A 15,820-nucleotide genomic window follows, 5' to 3' on the forward strand; every position below is an offset into this window, starting at 1 on the left:
TGTTCCCGGCCCCCAGACATGCACTGCTCCCCTCGTTGTGAACATTCCCCCCAGAGTGGGATATTTGTTACACCCTTAACACTGACATGTCATCACTCAAAGCTTTAGCAGACTTTTGAGCCAAATTTTTCCAACTTCAAGATGGAAATATGTCTCCAGGTGGCTTTGAACTGTTTATTAATGAGGGTGGATACACAGGGGCTGAGTTTGTGTAATAGTAGGTAGCAGCAGTAGGTTCAGTGGTGGGATTGTGTCCAGCCACCAGAAATGCTTTCAGGAGGGGAGACCACGTGGAAGGAAGATGGGACAATGAACCAGAGGTCTCTGGGTCTTTGCACTGACTCTTCCCTCTAGACTTCTGGAAAGTTCTCTGGCAGTAGCAGAGACGTGAGCAAGGGCTGCATGCAACATTTGGGGCCCCAGGGCTGCAGAACAGCCAAGTGCTGACCTTCGATGTTTGTCATGTTTGCTTATAAGCGCACAAAACAGTCATTTCTGTTAGGTCATAATTTGTGTAAAACAGGTTCAGTGCATACAGTTTTTTTTACGTTTTTTTCCCATTGTCAGTCTGTGGAAAGTGACTGTTGGATAGATGAGCAGGTGCACGTTTCTACAGGAAGTGTCCAGTTTGCTGCTTGTTCTAACACAGATTGGTAGACTTTGGGACCAAGGTAAACTGACATTCACAGCATGGACATTGTATATTAATTTTCTATTAAGTTCCCTACTTCCCAAGCTTTGTTAAACTTAAGGCTGAGTAATTATTAAATGGGTACTTTATGCTACATTACTACCGTGTTTCCCCGAAAATAAGACATAGCCAGACAATCGGCTCTAAGGCATCTTTTGGAACAAAAATTAATATAAGACCCAGTCTTATTTTACTATAATACAAGACCAGGTATAATATAATGTAATGTAACGTAACATAATGCAATACCAGGTATAATACTGGATCTTACATTAATTTTTGCTCCAAAAGACACATTAGAGCTGATTGTCCGGCTAGGTCTTATTTTCGGGGAAACAGGGTATTGTGGGATAGCAAAGGGTTTCCTTTGGAATATGATAGCAGGGTACCTCATGGGGTCATTAACTCTTCAGTGAACCTGTCTTCCTCCGATGGCCCTCCCTAAGGAACGAGAGTGTCTTGTGACCTCAGTCAGCTTCAGCTGTGTTGATGTTTACTGTGGGTTGAATGAGAATAGCCAGGATGTAAGTCTGCTGCTCAGAGGAGTCTCCTCTAGGCAGCCGTGTTTTTGTATTCCTTGAATAAGTACGAAAAGTCCTTCATTTGTCTAATATGCCTTTAGTTCTTGTGACAGATGAAACAATGTTAAATTAAAAGTATGCTGTTTTGAATATATTTGTACTATAAAATCACCACCTTGTGAATCAAATGTATGGCTTAATGAATTATAAAGTGTACACTGTCCTGGCCAAGCAGTAGAAGAACTGTGCCAGCCACATCAGAGACTCCTTTCCTGTCCCCTCTCCCAGTGACAGACCCGGTCACCAAGAGGGCCCACTGCCCTAACTTTTCTCGTAATACCTTCCTTGCACAGTCTCTTCGGGTTTCTCACCCAAATGTACCCCTCTGGACACTGTGGTCTTGCCATTTTCTTATTCTTAGAATTATGTGTTTAGACATGACTTTCTTATAATGAGGAGAAGACAAACTGAAATTTTTTTCCATCTAAAATTGAGAAAAAATATAAAAGAATTACATGAAGGAATAACTAAGAGAGGTGACTTCTAAAAGTACATTCTGATTGTATCTGTGTATTCAGAACTGTAGCTTTACTTAGAAGGGAAGGATCACTTTGGTGCCCGCAGGAAAATACCCCATAGCTTGTTTGAGAAGAACTTATACTTGGTGGCTCCGTGTCTGGTCATTTGAGCTGACCAAGAACGTGAGCATCTGTTTGCACCCTGGAGACACCTTCAAGGTGGGCTCTCTCCCTTTTGCAGTAACTGCTCAAGTTTGCGATGCAAAAGCTCGTATTCATGTCCTCAGAACATGGTATATCTCAGGTTTTATATCAGCGGCATGGAAACTGATTCTCTGAGGTAGTGTTTGTGGGGGATCTTTGTCCCTTGTTACTGTGCTCAGTGCAGTATTGCATTAGGAGACAGGCAGGCTGTGACATCAGCGAAGTGAAGACTGTGGGAACATTCCTGTAAGAATTTATGAGGTGTGTTAAAAAAATTACAGTGAATGCTTGAAAATTTTTACACTAAAAGACACATTGCCATTAATCCCCCTCAAAATATTCCCCCTTGCTTCGAATACGCTTGTCCCATTATTCTTCTCACTTTCTGAAGCAGTTCTCTGAAGAAGTCCTCTTTTGTGAGTGTCTTTAGTTGTGCTGTCGTGCTGCCTCGATGTCCTGAAGCATTTTGACTTTGGAGAAAAGCCAGAATTCGCACAGTGCCAGATCTAGTGAATAAGATAGATGAGGACACACCGTAATGTGTTTTTTTTTAAAGATTTTATTGGGGAAGGGGAACAGTTCTTTATTGGGGAACAGTGTGTACTTCCAGGACTTTTTTCCAAGTCAGGTTGTTGTCCTTTCACTCTTAGTTGTGGAGGGCGCAGCTCAGCTCCAGGTCCAGTTGCCGTTGTTAGTTGCAGGGGGTGCAGCCCACCATCCCTTGAGGGAGTGGAACTGGCAACCTTGTGGTTGAGAGCCCACTGGCCCATGTGGGAATCAAACCGGCAGCCTTCGGAGTTAGGAGCATGGAGGAGCTCTAACCACCTGAGCCACCGGGCCAGCCCCCGTAATGTTTTTATTTGACAGAAATTGCCGTACCAGAAGGGATGTGTAACCCGGAGCCTTTCCATTGTGAACGTAAAATACAGTGAACGCTGCTGCCGCGTGCCATCCAATGGAAAGGCAGGGATCTTCAATACAGGAAATGGCGCATCGAACCTTAGTAACAATGTGTGACAAGTTTCAACTTGTTTGGTGCAGTTAGTTGTGTGTGAGCTATGGTTGAAAGAAAGTGTGTTTTAAAGTGTGTGTAAATCATTCTCCATCATGACAACACTCTGTGTCACACATCAGTACGGCAATTTCTTTCAAATAAAAACATGACAGTGTGTCCTCTTCCACTTTATTCACTGGGTCTGGCTCCATGCCACTTCTGGCTCTTCCCCAAAATCAAAATGATTCAGGACATCGAGGCAGCCACGACAGCACAACTAAAGACACTCACGGAAGAGGACTTCCAGAACTGCTTCAGAAAGTGGTGGCCAAAACGATGGGATGAGTGTGTTAAAAGCCAGGGGAGAGTATTGTGAGGGGGCGGTTAATGGCAATGTGTTTTTTACTGTAATAAATGTGTTTTTATTTAAACACACCATATTGTTTGATCACACCTCGTAGTTCCTGCTCTCAGGGCATATAGCCTGCAGAGAGAATTCTGAATGTGAACCAAATGCGGTCCATTCATTTGTGCAGCAGTTGGGACGATGATGGATTTGGCTGATGTCACACGGCTTCATCACTGCCCACACTCCGCACAGTCCACTTTCCAGGGGTTTTGGCTTTCTCGTCTTCTTGTTGTCTGGCGTGGAGATTCTCTCCCACGTGGGTTGGGAAGGGCACCTTCGCTGTGTAGACTTTAAGTGTACAGCAGGAGTGCTTGGCAGCTGGTCATTGAGAAGCTTTTTGAACTTAATTCAAAATATAAAAAGTTTATGACTTTGATAACAAAATAAGCATGACAAAGAGGAAAGGGGTAGAGGACTCAGAGCAGTTACGTTGGCACACGAGGGACTGGACCTGGAATTGAGTGCGATTAATTGTCTAAAGCACTTACTGCAGACTGCTAGAAGACTTTTTGAAGATGATTAAGCGAAATCAAATAACTTGCAGCAGGTGCCTTTTGTTCCTAATTCAACATTGGCATTTGTTTTGGCTATGCTATACTTTACTATTAAATATTTTTCTTTAAGTTGACTTTCAAACATATTTTTAAGAAGGAATTGCCAAAAATGGAAGGTAACTATATTAATAAATACAATTAAAAGCAAGCCAGTATTACTAGATTCTCACTGATACAGTCTGTTCTTTCTTTGCTGAAAACAAAAAAGTGGTTAGCCCTGTTCAGCGTGCTAGCTTAAAACTGGAGGCCTTTCCTGTGCACAAGGAGGATGGAAAGAGGCACAGGGGCCACTCTGGGCCAGCTGCTTGGCGCTCCGGGACCTTCAGTGTCGGTATCTATTAAGTGGGCAGTAGGTGGTGATGAGAACAAGATTATGGTGAGGACAGCAGAAGGCGGTGCCTCCTGACACCAGGAGTGTGGTCCTTGTGACGCTCACCCCGCTGTCATTCAGTGCTGTGTGTGAAATTACTTCCTGCATCACCGCTGGCACCCACTCCAGCCTGAGGCACATGTTAGAAAACCCAAGGCCTGCCAAGCAGGCAGAGACGAGCCTGGCTGTTGTCAGCTGCTTTTCTTGGCATTTTCCTCACCCTGTCAGCAGAGATAGGGACCTGCTGAGCACTGCCGGCACATGTTGGTGCTGTGCCATGTCGCAAGTGTTTACCTTTGCTGACACGAACTGTCCGGCACTTTCTGCGTGTGGTCAGCACAGTGGGTACCACTGTGGATGGTGGGGGGCAATGTGCCAGGGTGCCAGGCAGCCTGAGAGATGCAGGCTGTCGGTCACCTCCTGTCCCTGCCAGGGGATGCCGCTGGGGCTCGCTTCCATGGTTTTGCAGGTTCAGTCCATTAAATTGCTGCCTGGCTCACAGGATTCCACAGGAAGTATTGTTACTGGGGCGTTTGCTTGTCATTATTTTATGTTTCGCTGATCCATATGAGTGGAAGGCAGTCTTTTTTTCACTCTTTATCTTTATGTAATTTAAGACTCACAGGAGTTCAAAAATCACGCAGAGAATTCCTGTGGATGTGATGTTCTTTCAGTGTTTTAACATCTAAATAACTGGTAAGGACTCTGTTGGTTTGGTTTGGTTTTAGCATATGCCTCACTTCGCTGGTGCAGAATGGGGGAGATAGAAGGAACGTACAGAGCCCTGCAGACCCCCGGGAGCCGCTTGGGCGCACAGAACGCTGTGGGAGTGAGCACCCTCGAGCCTGGGCAGGCTCCCTCGGCAGCGGCAGCAGGGCCACCAGGCAGGATGCAGGCGCACCTGCACTTGAGAGTGAAGCTGCTGGACGACACCGTGGAAGTGTTTGCCATTGAGGTAAGAAGCGTGGTTTGGGGAGGCATACTGCCTTATGTTTTCTGAAAGTCAAGTCTTACATCCCACATTCCATTTTGCTGGTTGGAATTTGCTTATTTATGAAGTTGACCAAGAGTGACTTTGGTGACACACAGTAAAATCCTTGGAAACGTGAGTCTGAGTTTCTCCTTTGAGTTTGGAGAATGGGTTCTCCTGTCTTTCCTTTAAAATTCTGCCATCCTGTGATCTCTCCATTCTTGTCTTTTGAGAGGCTGGTTCTGTGCTGTAGGGTGCAAACTAGAACCATGTGGCTTCTGCCCAAATCTTCCTGGGTCATCCCTGGCTGAGGGCTGTCACTTAGCCTCTCTACGTGTCAGCCTCATTGTCTGAAATGTGGGGGTGCTTGCAACCCCCTTCTTGGGGTGGCTGGGGTGAGGACTGAACTCACCGTGTAGATAGCCTGGACACCGGGGGTGTGGCACGGTGTTCGCATAGAGCTTGTTTTCTAGTTCAGAAGAATAACACTTTTATTTTGAAAATTCCCTAATATTAGTGCACTGATAATGTTGCCAGAACAGTTATACAGAGGGGCCAAAAAAATGTCTACACATTTTAAGAAAGAAAAAAAACTGTACTCAAATTGAAATAATATATATCAATAACAAAAGATGAATACAAGTTATGTGTATATATTTTTTTGGCACCCCCCCCCAGTATATGTATATGTATATATTTTAATAACAGGTTTTAGACCCGTGTAATACATTAGGAAACATTTTTCTGATTTTCTAAATGACATCAGAATGAATATTCTTTTTAAAAATTATTTATTTTCATATGTAATGCATAAATATATTCTCTTAAATATTTTCATATTGACTTAACAGTAATGTCTTTAGAAGCTTTTCATGCTCTTGATGTCACAAAATAAGGACAAGAGAATTAACTTAAACTTGAGAAGGAGGTTGATTTGTGCTTGGGATTTTCTGTCAAGATGTCACGATGCTACACAGAAAATAAAAAGATCATCGAGCTGTGCGCCAGGCTGTGCTGGGCCTGCAGGAAAGCTCCGCTAGGCTACAGTGGTGCCTACCAGTTGCAGAACGTGCTGCCTGAGAGGGGAAGTGAGGGTGGAGGGGGGCACCGGGCGGGAGGGGCCAGCAGGGGCTGCTGGGAAGCAATCCTCTGCTCAGCCTGGGGCACAGCAGCCTCTCGCTTGAGTGTTTGATGACAGGTAGCTGGTGCCTAGATTCAAGGGTCTGAACTCGGGACCCTGAATGCCTCTTGGAAGGTCTTATTTGAGGAAGAAATCAAGATATCATTTCATCAGGGCAGTGGTAACTGAAACTGGTTAAACCTGTCTGTCCAACTTCCCACATCACTGCCATGTTGCAAGAGAAGGTGGTCTGAAACAGGCACCCCTTGAACCCTAGTGGTTGGCCGTTGGTTTTCTGACAGCATTGCCTGTCTTACCAAGGTACTCTTCAAGAATCACTTGTAGGAAAAAGGTCTAGGGATTCACTGGGCTCCCAAATCTCTTCCAGCCAAGTGTTTGCAAGCATTTCCACCAAGTCGCCATCCTATGATAAACACATTCACTCTTGTTGAGGCTTATGACAGGTTCAGAATGTTTAAAAGATGGAAAGCGTGGAAGGAAGAAACAGACTGCATACAGTTTACTTTTAGAGCATCAGTTTTTTGGTCCGGCTTAATGGTCTTTAGCTACTAAAACTAGGCCCAAAAAAGAAAAAAGCGCACATTTATTGTTGTCATAAATAGGATGTAATGCTTCTCTGAGACATTCACTTTAAGGAGTATCTGGGTCATTTTATACTTAAGGAAATCAGAGCTGGCATTTTGTAAAGGTTTCAGAATATTTAGAGCTTGTAAAGATTTTCCTGAATTGGGGTTGTTGTTTATATTGATCAAATATAACCATCATGTTTGTTATTTTAATATACCTGGGAAGTTCCCAGAAATTAAAGAATCAGATTGCTGTTGTGTATCCTTAGTTGGATAGGGTACGTTTTAAGTTGTGTTATGCATACCTTTTAGGAGGAGTTAAAATTCAAATTTAAGTTAGTTGTACTTTGCTTCCAAGTACCCAACCCTCCGCAACTATCATTTAGCGTTGCTAGGTAACAAGCCACTCCAAAACAACAAATATTTTAAACAAATAGTCTAAAACAACAAATATTTCCCATTTGCAGTGTGTCTGAGTTGGCTTGGAGGTTCTGCTTGGGGCTGGCCTTGGGCGGTTGGTGGTCTGGCATGGCCTTATGCACATGTCTGGGGCCTCACCTGGAACCTCCCTCCAGCCCCAGCTTGGCCTTGCTCACCCTGATGGAAGTGTTCTGGGGAGTGGAAACCCGTCCCTGAGGTCTACGCTTAGAATTCCTGCATTGTAGCTTCCGCCACGTTTTACGGATGAAGCCAGCTGCCTGGCCCGCCCATATTCAGGGGTGGAGAAGCAGAGCCACCTTGATGGGGCGTGCCCAGGAAGCCGTGGCCCTTTGCAGGCTGCCACAGCATCTGTTGCAAGTGGATCAGGAATGCAGTCCTGGAACGAAGACTGTCTGTGAAGCTCCATTGTCTGGGGTCAGGGCTGAGCTGGTTAGCCACGTGATAGACACGCTTTGCTGGCCTGCCCTGAGCCAGCCGAGCAGCCTGCCCCTGGACGTGCTTCCTGCAGGGCCCTCCGGAAGGGGCTGGCTGGAGCAGGCAGGGTCGCCCTGCTCTTTTCTCCCCAGTGTTTCCCATGGGCTGCAGCTCCAAAGATCCTAAAGATCCTAAAGATCCTAAAGTAACCAAGGCTGGTTACCTCCCTGGGCCTCCCACCCCTCGTCCACTGGTCATCTGTCTCCCCACTCCCATCCCCACCCCCCACCTTTATATTTGAACGGACAGAGACAGATTGTGATCGAGCGACATTTGCTGTTAGATCTGCGGGATGCTGCAGACTCATAGTATGGAGCGTGGGCAGACAGAATAGTGAGGTCCCTGGCTGTGTGGGTCTCTGGGCCCCAGTGAGGACCCTCCCTGGCCCAGAGCTGGCCTGGGGTCTGCCCTCCTGGAAGGCACGTTCCGGGAGGCCAGGCTTCCCCTGATCCGCTGCTATACCTTCAGTGCTTGGAGAGTGCCTTGCTCTGTAAATGTGTGTTGAATGAACGAAATCGAAAGTTAGATTGGATTCTTCAAAAAATACTGCTAAATATCACAAAGTGTAGTAAAATTTAATAAAATACTGAATCAAATATGAAGTGATTTAAAAGTCAAAAAAAGTTAGATTGGATCAACGTGCCTTATTTAAGACTGTTTTGAACTTTTTCCTCTATAGGATGTTTTCTGACCTCAGGGTTTCAAGTGTTTTTGCTTGTTCTGGGTTTTTTGGCCATCCACACCTATCTTATGTCTGTTGTTTGCTTTATTTTTTACTTGAGCCTTAAGTAGTAGTATGTGTAAACTTGCAGGGTTGATGAGCTGATAAAAACTTGGAACACGCTGGCTTCCATGCACAGATAGACGGTGGCTAAACACTGGCATTGTGTGGGATCATGTAGAATCCACCAGTTCATATCAAAGGTTTAAACTTATGGGACCTTTTTAACTTAGGGAAGAATTTGACATTTAGTTATTTTTGAAACGCTGGTACTTTGCTTCAGTGAAAATACAGAGCAACTTGGCCTGTAGGTGCCCTGTTGGGTCCTGTCTATCTTTCCATGCAGAGTCTGTGGTTACGTGTTTCGTGTTTATCTTTAGCAAGTAAGACAGCCTTTGCCAGCTTCATTATATTTTCTTCAGAAAGGCAAGCTCTGCAAAACCCAGTTTTATTTATATCTCCCATCTCTCCATGTGTGCAAACAATCTTGGTTTTCTGTCAGTGTAGACCACTCCGTGACGGCAGGTGTTTTTAGAGCTAAAACTGCTGGCAGAGAAGCTGGTGGAGCTGATTGGGCAAGCAGTACAGTCTTGACCACAAAATGACGTTTCGGTCACCGGTGGACCACATATATGACAGTGGTCCCATAAGATTCAATGGAGCTGAAAGAGTCATTCGCCTAGAGACGTCCTGGCTATGTTCACGTCACAGCACAACGCCTTCCTCACGTGTTTGAGGTGACGCTGGTGTAAACACCTACTGTGCTGCCGGTCACGTAACAGTGTAAGAGACAGTTGTGTAAAGTACGTAATACTTGATGACAAGAAATGACCATGTTACTGGTTTGGATGTTTACTGTATATACTTTTTATCGTGGTTTTAGAAGCGTACTCTTTCTACTTATAAAAAACATTTGCTGCCGCACAGTGTGCTGTGAATGCCAGCAGCCGCCTCCTACGGCTCGGGTTCACCGCGTCTCCATTGCATCATTTTCTCTTGTGCTGCTTTAATGTCGTGTGGTTTTGTGCAGTCACGTTCTGTGCAGGCAGGCAGCCCAGGAGCCCAGGTGTGTGGGAGGCTGGACCGCCCGGGTGTGCAGCTGCCTTTGTGGAGTTCGCACGAGGATCAACGCCACTAATCTGTAGTTAGTGGCGCATCACAGTGTGGTGTTCCGGCTTCCTTTCTAGATCTAGCCACCGCGCTTGATCAGTGCTTACTGCCAGTAGGTCAGGATGACTTGAAGCCAGAAGCTAGAGTCTCCTCTTTCCCGAACCATGTTTAGTAGTGTTGAAGGGTAGATGTAAGCTGAAAATGTTTAATAACTTTATTGAGATATAATTTACATACCGTACAATTCACCTGTTTACAGTGTACAGTTCTAGGTGTTTTTAGGCTAGCCACAGATACGTGCGACCGTCACCACAGTCAATTTCCTCAGTCACGAAGAAGCCCCACACCCTGGAGCTGTCACCTCCCTGCCCCTCAGCTCTAAGCACAAAGTAACTACTTTGTCTGTAGTGTCACTGTCCTGGGCTTCATGCGAGTGCAATTCCATGTGGCCTTTTGTTTCGTGAGTGGCTTCTTTCACTGAGCGTGCTCTAGCGGTTCATCACGTTGTCGCCCGGGTTAGCACTCCCTTCCTTTTTATGGCCAAATAATGTTCCACTGTATGGACACACCCTATTTTGTTTCTCATTTGTCAGCTGATGAACGTTCCACCTTTGGCAGTTGTGATTAATGCTGCTATAAACATTCGTGGGCACGTTTTTGTCCCTTAGCCATCTAACTAGGAGTAGAATCACTGGGTCCTGCAGTAATTGTGTTTACTGGTTTGAGGAACTGACAGACTCTTCTGCAAAGTGGCTGCACCATTTTACATTCCAGCAGCAATGTTGGGGGTTCCAGTTTCTCCGCATCCTCGCCTGCACTTGTCTGACTTTTTGATTCTAACCATCCTAGTGGGTGTGAAGTGGTATCTCATGGTTTGAGGTGAAATTTTAAAAGTTATTTTTAATGGCTAAAGAGGAAGGTTTTGAGCCAAAACTAGGAGAAAATGTACCATTGAAAAGTTGACTTTGGGGTGGTTCGTTGGATAGGTTGTCAGTAACAGTAAAGTTAAGCCTTGCTGGACCCAGTTACCACCTACAGGAAGGACGTTTCTACCTCCCAGGGCTGCGAGGACCACAGAGAAAGCTCAGCTGAGGGCCGGCCACAGTGCATCTGGCAAGGAGCTGAAGCTTACTGGTACTATTTTTAGAAACTTTTAAAAGTCTCTTTTAGAGTTGTCATGTAAATTCAGAGAATTAGGAACTTTCATTCACACTGTATTTAAATATCCATCTCATTGGTCAGCAGTAGCTGCAGCGAGATAATGAGGCTAAGAGAGTCAGGCGGGTTGAGAAAGGTGAGTGCTTTATTCTGTGCCCTCGGGCGAGGTTCACTGGTCCGCAGACGGGGCCCTTGAAGTCGCGCCCAGGGCAGAGCGAGGGAGGCATATATGCGATTTTGGGGGAGGGGGTTGGCTGAGTGAGGTGGCAGATGAGCAGCCCCCCAGCGCAGATCGGGCGCGCGGCTGCATCCGGAGTTGTTTGTCGCACCAGCGGTCTGCTGCCTTTTCGGGGAAACGCCAGGGGCCCCAGTTTCCGTCATGCAAGGAGGGGTCTGACTGGGCTCCCAGCCGCTTTGACCATGCCCGCAGCTGACCTAACAGCTACAGTGTCTCGGATCACCCTCCTCTGCGTCACTCATTTGCTGCAACAAACGTGCTCGCCAGGGTTTTGTATGGCAGTGAAGTGATGCTCTTTACACTGCCTCATGCTGGCTGCTCAGGACGTTGAATCCTCCTCGTGTGGACGTCACTTGCTGTGCTGGTGCCGAGAAAGGGGGAGAAATCTGTGTGGCCGATTGAGGGTGGAGCCGTTTATGTTTGACGTTTATTGATGGGGTTTTAAGCTACCCGAAGGTCAGTTAGTGGCCAGTTTTTTTGATCTAGTAAAATCTTGAGTTGTTTTCAGTTGACTGAGTGAATTCTTTGGTTTTGAAAAGAGAAATCTGGCCTGAGTTCTAGAAAGTCTTTTTTCTGAGCTATGAAAGAAACCATCTGGAAGCCATGTGTCCGCCTGCCTTATCCTGTGTGCAAAGTCATGGCGTACAAACGCTTCCAGCTCCAAGCCGTTTTACCCCGTGAGGTGTCCAAACTGTCCCTGGGTGCCGTGCAGGGAGAGGCAGGGCTGGGACTGAGAGCCCTCTGATGAGCCCTCCTCTACCTCAGGACGAGAGATTCCAACAGCAGCCTCTCCTTTCCTAACTCAGGTTTAGGAAGTAATGCAAGTCATAGCTTTTCTCTCATCTGGAAGTTGGTATTGTGGAAAACGTGCTATTTGGTGATTAAAAGAACTTTCGGGACATAGTTTAGGTGTGTGTGCCCTGTGCCTTTGCTGGCAAGTGGGAACCGAGTGTTTTCTTCATTGTTGTTAGTCTGTTTGCTCACGTTCCCCTTTTCCTTAAAATATTTCACAATTTTAGAGTGGGCTTGTTTTCTTTTTTAAGAATTGCAAAAGCTTTTGCTTAAATATGTGACAAGTAGGAGGACGGATTCTCAGTTGTGAAGTTCCGTGCTAGAAGACTTTAGGTTGCTATTCCAGTAAAAACTTAATGTTCTCTTTCTGGCCAGGAAAAAATAGTCAAAATTCCAGAAAGTATCACGGCCAGATGTTTGTCGTTGCTCCCACATGAACATCCTAAATATGGCACATACACTGCCTTAGAACTTATTTTGGTCTGATCTCAGAAGAAGTTAGTAATTCGGCCTCTGAAATTTGGGGATAATATAGGCTTTACACAAAAGTTCTTACGTGTTTCTAGTGTACTCAGCCATTATGTGACTCTGCCCAGCTTCTGAAACCGATGATTTTGTCTCGGAAGGTTGATCAGAATGTGGCGGGCTGGTACCAGGCAGACATGTGGACGTTTTTATTCTTAGCTACCCAGCTGCGGGACCAGGACTGAAGCTCCAAGGCCAGTTCCCTTCCACCCCGCCCCCCCCACATGCCCGTAAGGTTGGTGTGCACACTGTTAGATAACACAGTGGTGGGAAAGTCAGGCTAGCACGGGGAAAAGAATAAAAACGGTATCCAGTAAGAATGCCATCACCACAGCCATGGGGTGGTGAGGGTCGTGGAGCTGAAACTTGCCAGTTGGTTATCTTAACTGGGTCCAGCACAGGCCCCGTTTAGCAGCTGGGGTACAGTGAGCTCAGCCTTCATGGCACTTGTGCAGTGGGAGCGCCACAACAGACAAGGGGAACAAACATGCCAAGCCCTTCGTGCTCTGGAGAGAACCGTGGGGCTGCACACAGAGGGGAGGTGGCAGTGGGGGCCGGCCTCGGGTGGTGGGAGCAGCGGGCCCAGGGCCCGGGGACAGGCACAGAAATGCGCCAGGGCCTGACGACTCTGCATCCGAGCCCAGCCAGGGCTGGATGCACAATGAGGGAGGAACAGGGACGTGGCCACAGTCAGCTCCGTCCAGGTGGTGTCTGCAAGCTGCAGCCTTCAGGGCGGGCCGGTAGGACGGGGGCCTCCAAGGACCAAGGCCGTGCCAAGGTTGGGCCTGAGACGGGCGCCCGAGGGCAGAGCCGCTTTGGGAGGAAGTTCAGGAGCAGTTTGGGGCCACAGGAGTGGAGGGCCCTGCGTGTCCTGCAGGGGTCTGGGCTCTTGTGCACAAGGGCAGGGTGGCCACTGCCATGACCTTCCAGAAGCCACTCATGTTGCCCTTGACGCTGTCATGTTCATACTAGTTCATGAGATGTTACACTGTTGGCCAAGGAGGTGGCTTTTTCAAATTGTCCTCCGTGCTTGACTCCTGGGTTGCAGTAATGAAGGGCTTTTATTTTTAGAGAGATTTTGACTAGTCATTAAAGAGAAACACAAAAACATGTGTAGGTGCTTCCAAACCGTTGTTACTGGAATGTTTTGCACGTGTTATACTCCTTTGTGTATAATTTTGTAGTTTATGTAACACACTTTGCCACAGTGGCAGACAGGATCCCAGCCCATATGTACTTTAGGGCTTTTTCTGCTGACGAAATCCGAAAGAAATCCTTTCCTCCTCAGTATACCTCCCTGGTATACTCCCTGGTACCCATTTAATTCTTCCAGACCTTCTTCAGTGCATATGCACAATCCCAAAGTAAAATGAAGAAAACAATTCCATTTACAATGGCATCACAAAGAATGAAATACGTGGGAATAAATTGAACAAAAGAACCTCAAAACTTGTACACTCCCTGGTAGTCAACTACTAATTTCTTGAAGGGGAAATCTGTAGTTATAAACCATAAAAAGAGAGTTTTGAAAAGCCAAAATAGTCACCTGGAGATTTTGAATAAAACTTTTTATTTGTAGAAAAAAATTCCAAAAGGAATAACCCAGAGAGGTCTTTATTTCCTTCCCAGTATAATTATAAAAATAATTGCAAATTTCCAAGCACAATAAAATTCTAATTAAAGTACGACCCACTGATTTATTTATAGGGTCAAATTATCCTCCTTTTTGCATTGTCCATCCATTTTCCTATATTTTAAAACTTAAATTACAGTATAGAGTATTTTCTGTTGAATCCAGCCACAAAAATACATACTATTTTTTACATTGCAATTTTTTTCCCTAAAAACTAAACACAGTAATATATGTGAAATCCTAAAGTAGTTGAATCTCTGTTGCATTCTGCATTAGCATTTGGCTTGTCCACTGGAAGTACTGCTATGTGATAGAACTAAATGGTGTGTTTTCTCTGAAAAGTTCTATTAATTGGGGGGAAGGGGAAGCTTATGTGCTACGAAAAACAAATTCAATAAATCTTAGTCTGTGTTTTCTGAAAAACGTGATCTTTAAAGAGAAATTTTAAACGCCAGAACCAAGTGACAGAAGAAACTGAGATTTCCCCCCCTTCAATAAAAACCTAAAGATTAAAGGAGAAGGTTAGACATGAAAACGTATTATTTACTTCCATTTTAGGATGGTGTTTACCAAAATATCATAAATACTTATTAACATCTGTTCCTTGTGCTTCTAGGAAAAGTCAGTAAAATAGAATGTAAACCTCGGCTGTGCAAGCACTGCATCACACCACTTCCATCCCGTTTAGGGTCGCTGAGATTCTAAGGATCACCAGGGGCAACTCAGCTGAATTCCAAACAGAAGTATTATGAACTCCAGTGAAACTATTAATAAAAAATAAAGAAAAATTTGCACACTGAAAACTGTAAGACTGTTGAAAGAAATAAAAGATCTAAATAAGTGGAAAGATGATCATGGGTCAGAAGACTTACTATTATTAAGATGGTTTTACTCCCCAGCTGATGTACAGATTTAACATGATCCCTGTCAAAATTTCAGCCGGATTTTTTGCAGAAATTCATAGACTGATTTTTAAATTTATATGGAAATGCAAAGGACCTTGAATAACCAAAAACTATCTTTAAAAAGCAGAAAGTTGAAGGACTCACACTTTCCCATGTCAGAACTTGCTGCAGTGCTACAGTGATCAAGGCAATGTGGTACTGGCGTAAGGACGGACAGACAGATCAGTGGAATAGAATTGAGAGTCCAGAAATAAATCCTTATATTTATGATCAGTTCATGAATTGCAGGGAAAAGGGTGCCAAGCCGATTCATTGGGGAATGCATAGTCTTCACCAAATGGTGCTGAGACAGCTGGATATCCACACACAAAGAATGAAGTTGAACCCCTACCTCACTCCTTACATAAAAACTAACTTAAATTGGAACAACAACCTAAATGTTAGAGTTAAAACTATAAAACTCTTAGGAGAAAACCTAGGAATACATTTTCATGACCCCAGGTTAGATAATGGTTTCTTAGCTGTGACACGAAAATCACAAATGACAAAATAGATAAATTGGACTTCATTAAAATAAAAAACATTTGTGATAGAAATACTGTTGAGAAAGTGAAGAGAATGAGAGAAAATATTTGCAAATTATATATCTGATAAGGAATTTATACCTAAAGTATATTTTTTTAAATAACTGAGAAGCAGTAAGAGGGCAAGTAACCCAGTTCAAAGTGTTAACCCAAGGTTACATGGCGAGAACACGGGACACAGGAACTCTCACACAGGTGATCCTTTTTCCTTTAATAGGTGTTCTCTTTTCTTTCTAGAGCTCATGTCTCTGCTTTGTGCTCTTGTATTACAGAGGCAGTTGCCTTATTAACTGTTTCTGAA

At 44.9% G+C, this 15,820-nt stretch overlaps 1 protein-coding gene across 6 annotated transcripts in view; it reads left to right on the plus strand.

The window, feature by feature from the left end:
* FARP2 (FERM, ARH/RhoGEF and pleckstrin domain protein 2) overlaps positions 1–15,820 on the plus strand; it is a 100,206-nt gene that overhangs the window by 12,986 nt on the left and 71,400 nt on the right. For 5 of the 6 annotated variants that reach the window (XM_081052448.1, XM_081052450.1, XM_081052449.1 and 2 more), the window contains exon 3: positions 4,990–5,216. The exons of the other annotated variant lie outside the window; for it this stretch is intronic. In XM_081052448.1, the coding sequence (XP_080908574.1) occupies positions 5,016–5,216 (201 nt within the window). In that variant the 5' untranslated portion in view covers positions 4,990–5,015. The remainder of the gene's footprint in view (positions 1–4,989; positions 5,217–15,820) is intronic. 6 annotated transcript variants of the gene reach the window in all.

The sequence above is a fragment of the Rhinolophus hipposideros genome (genome assembly GCF_964194185.1).
Source record: "Rhinolophus hipposideros genome assembly, chromosome: 6".
Taxonomy (NCBI): domain Eukaryota; kingdom Metazoa; phylum Chordata; class Mammalia; order Chiroptera; family Rhinolophidae; genus Rhinolophus; species Rhinolophus hipposideros.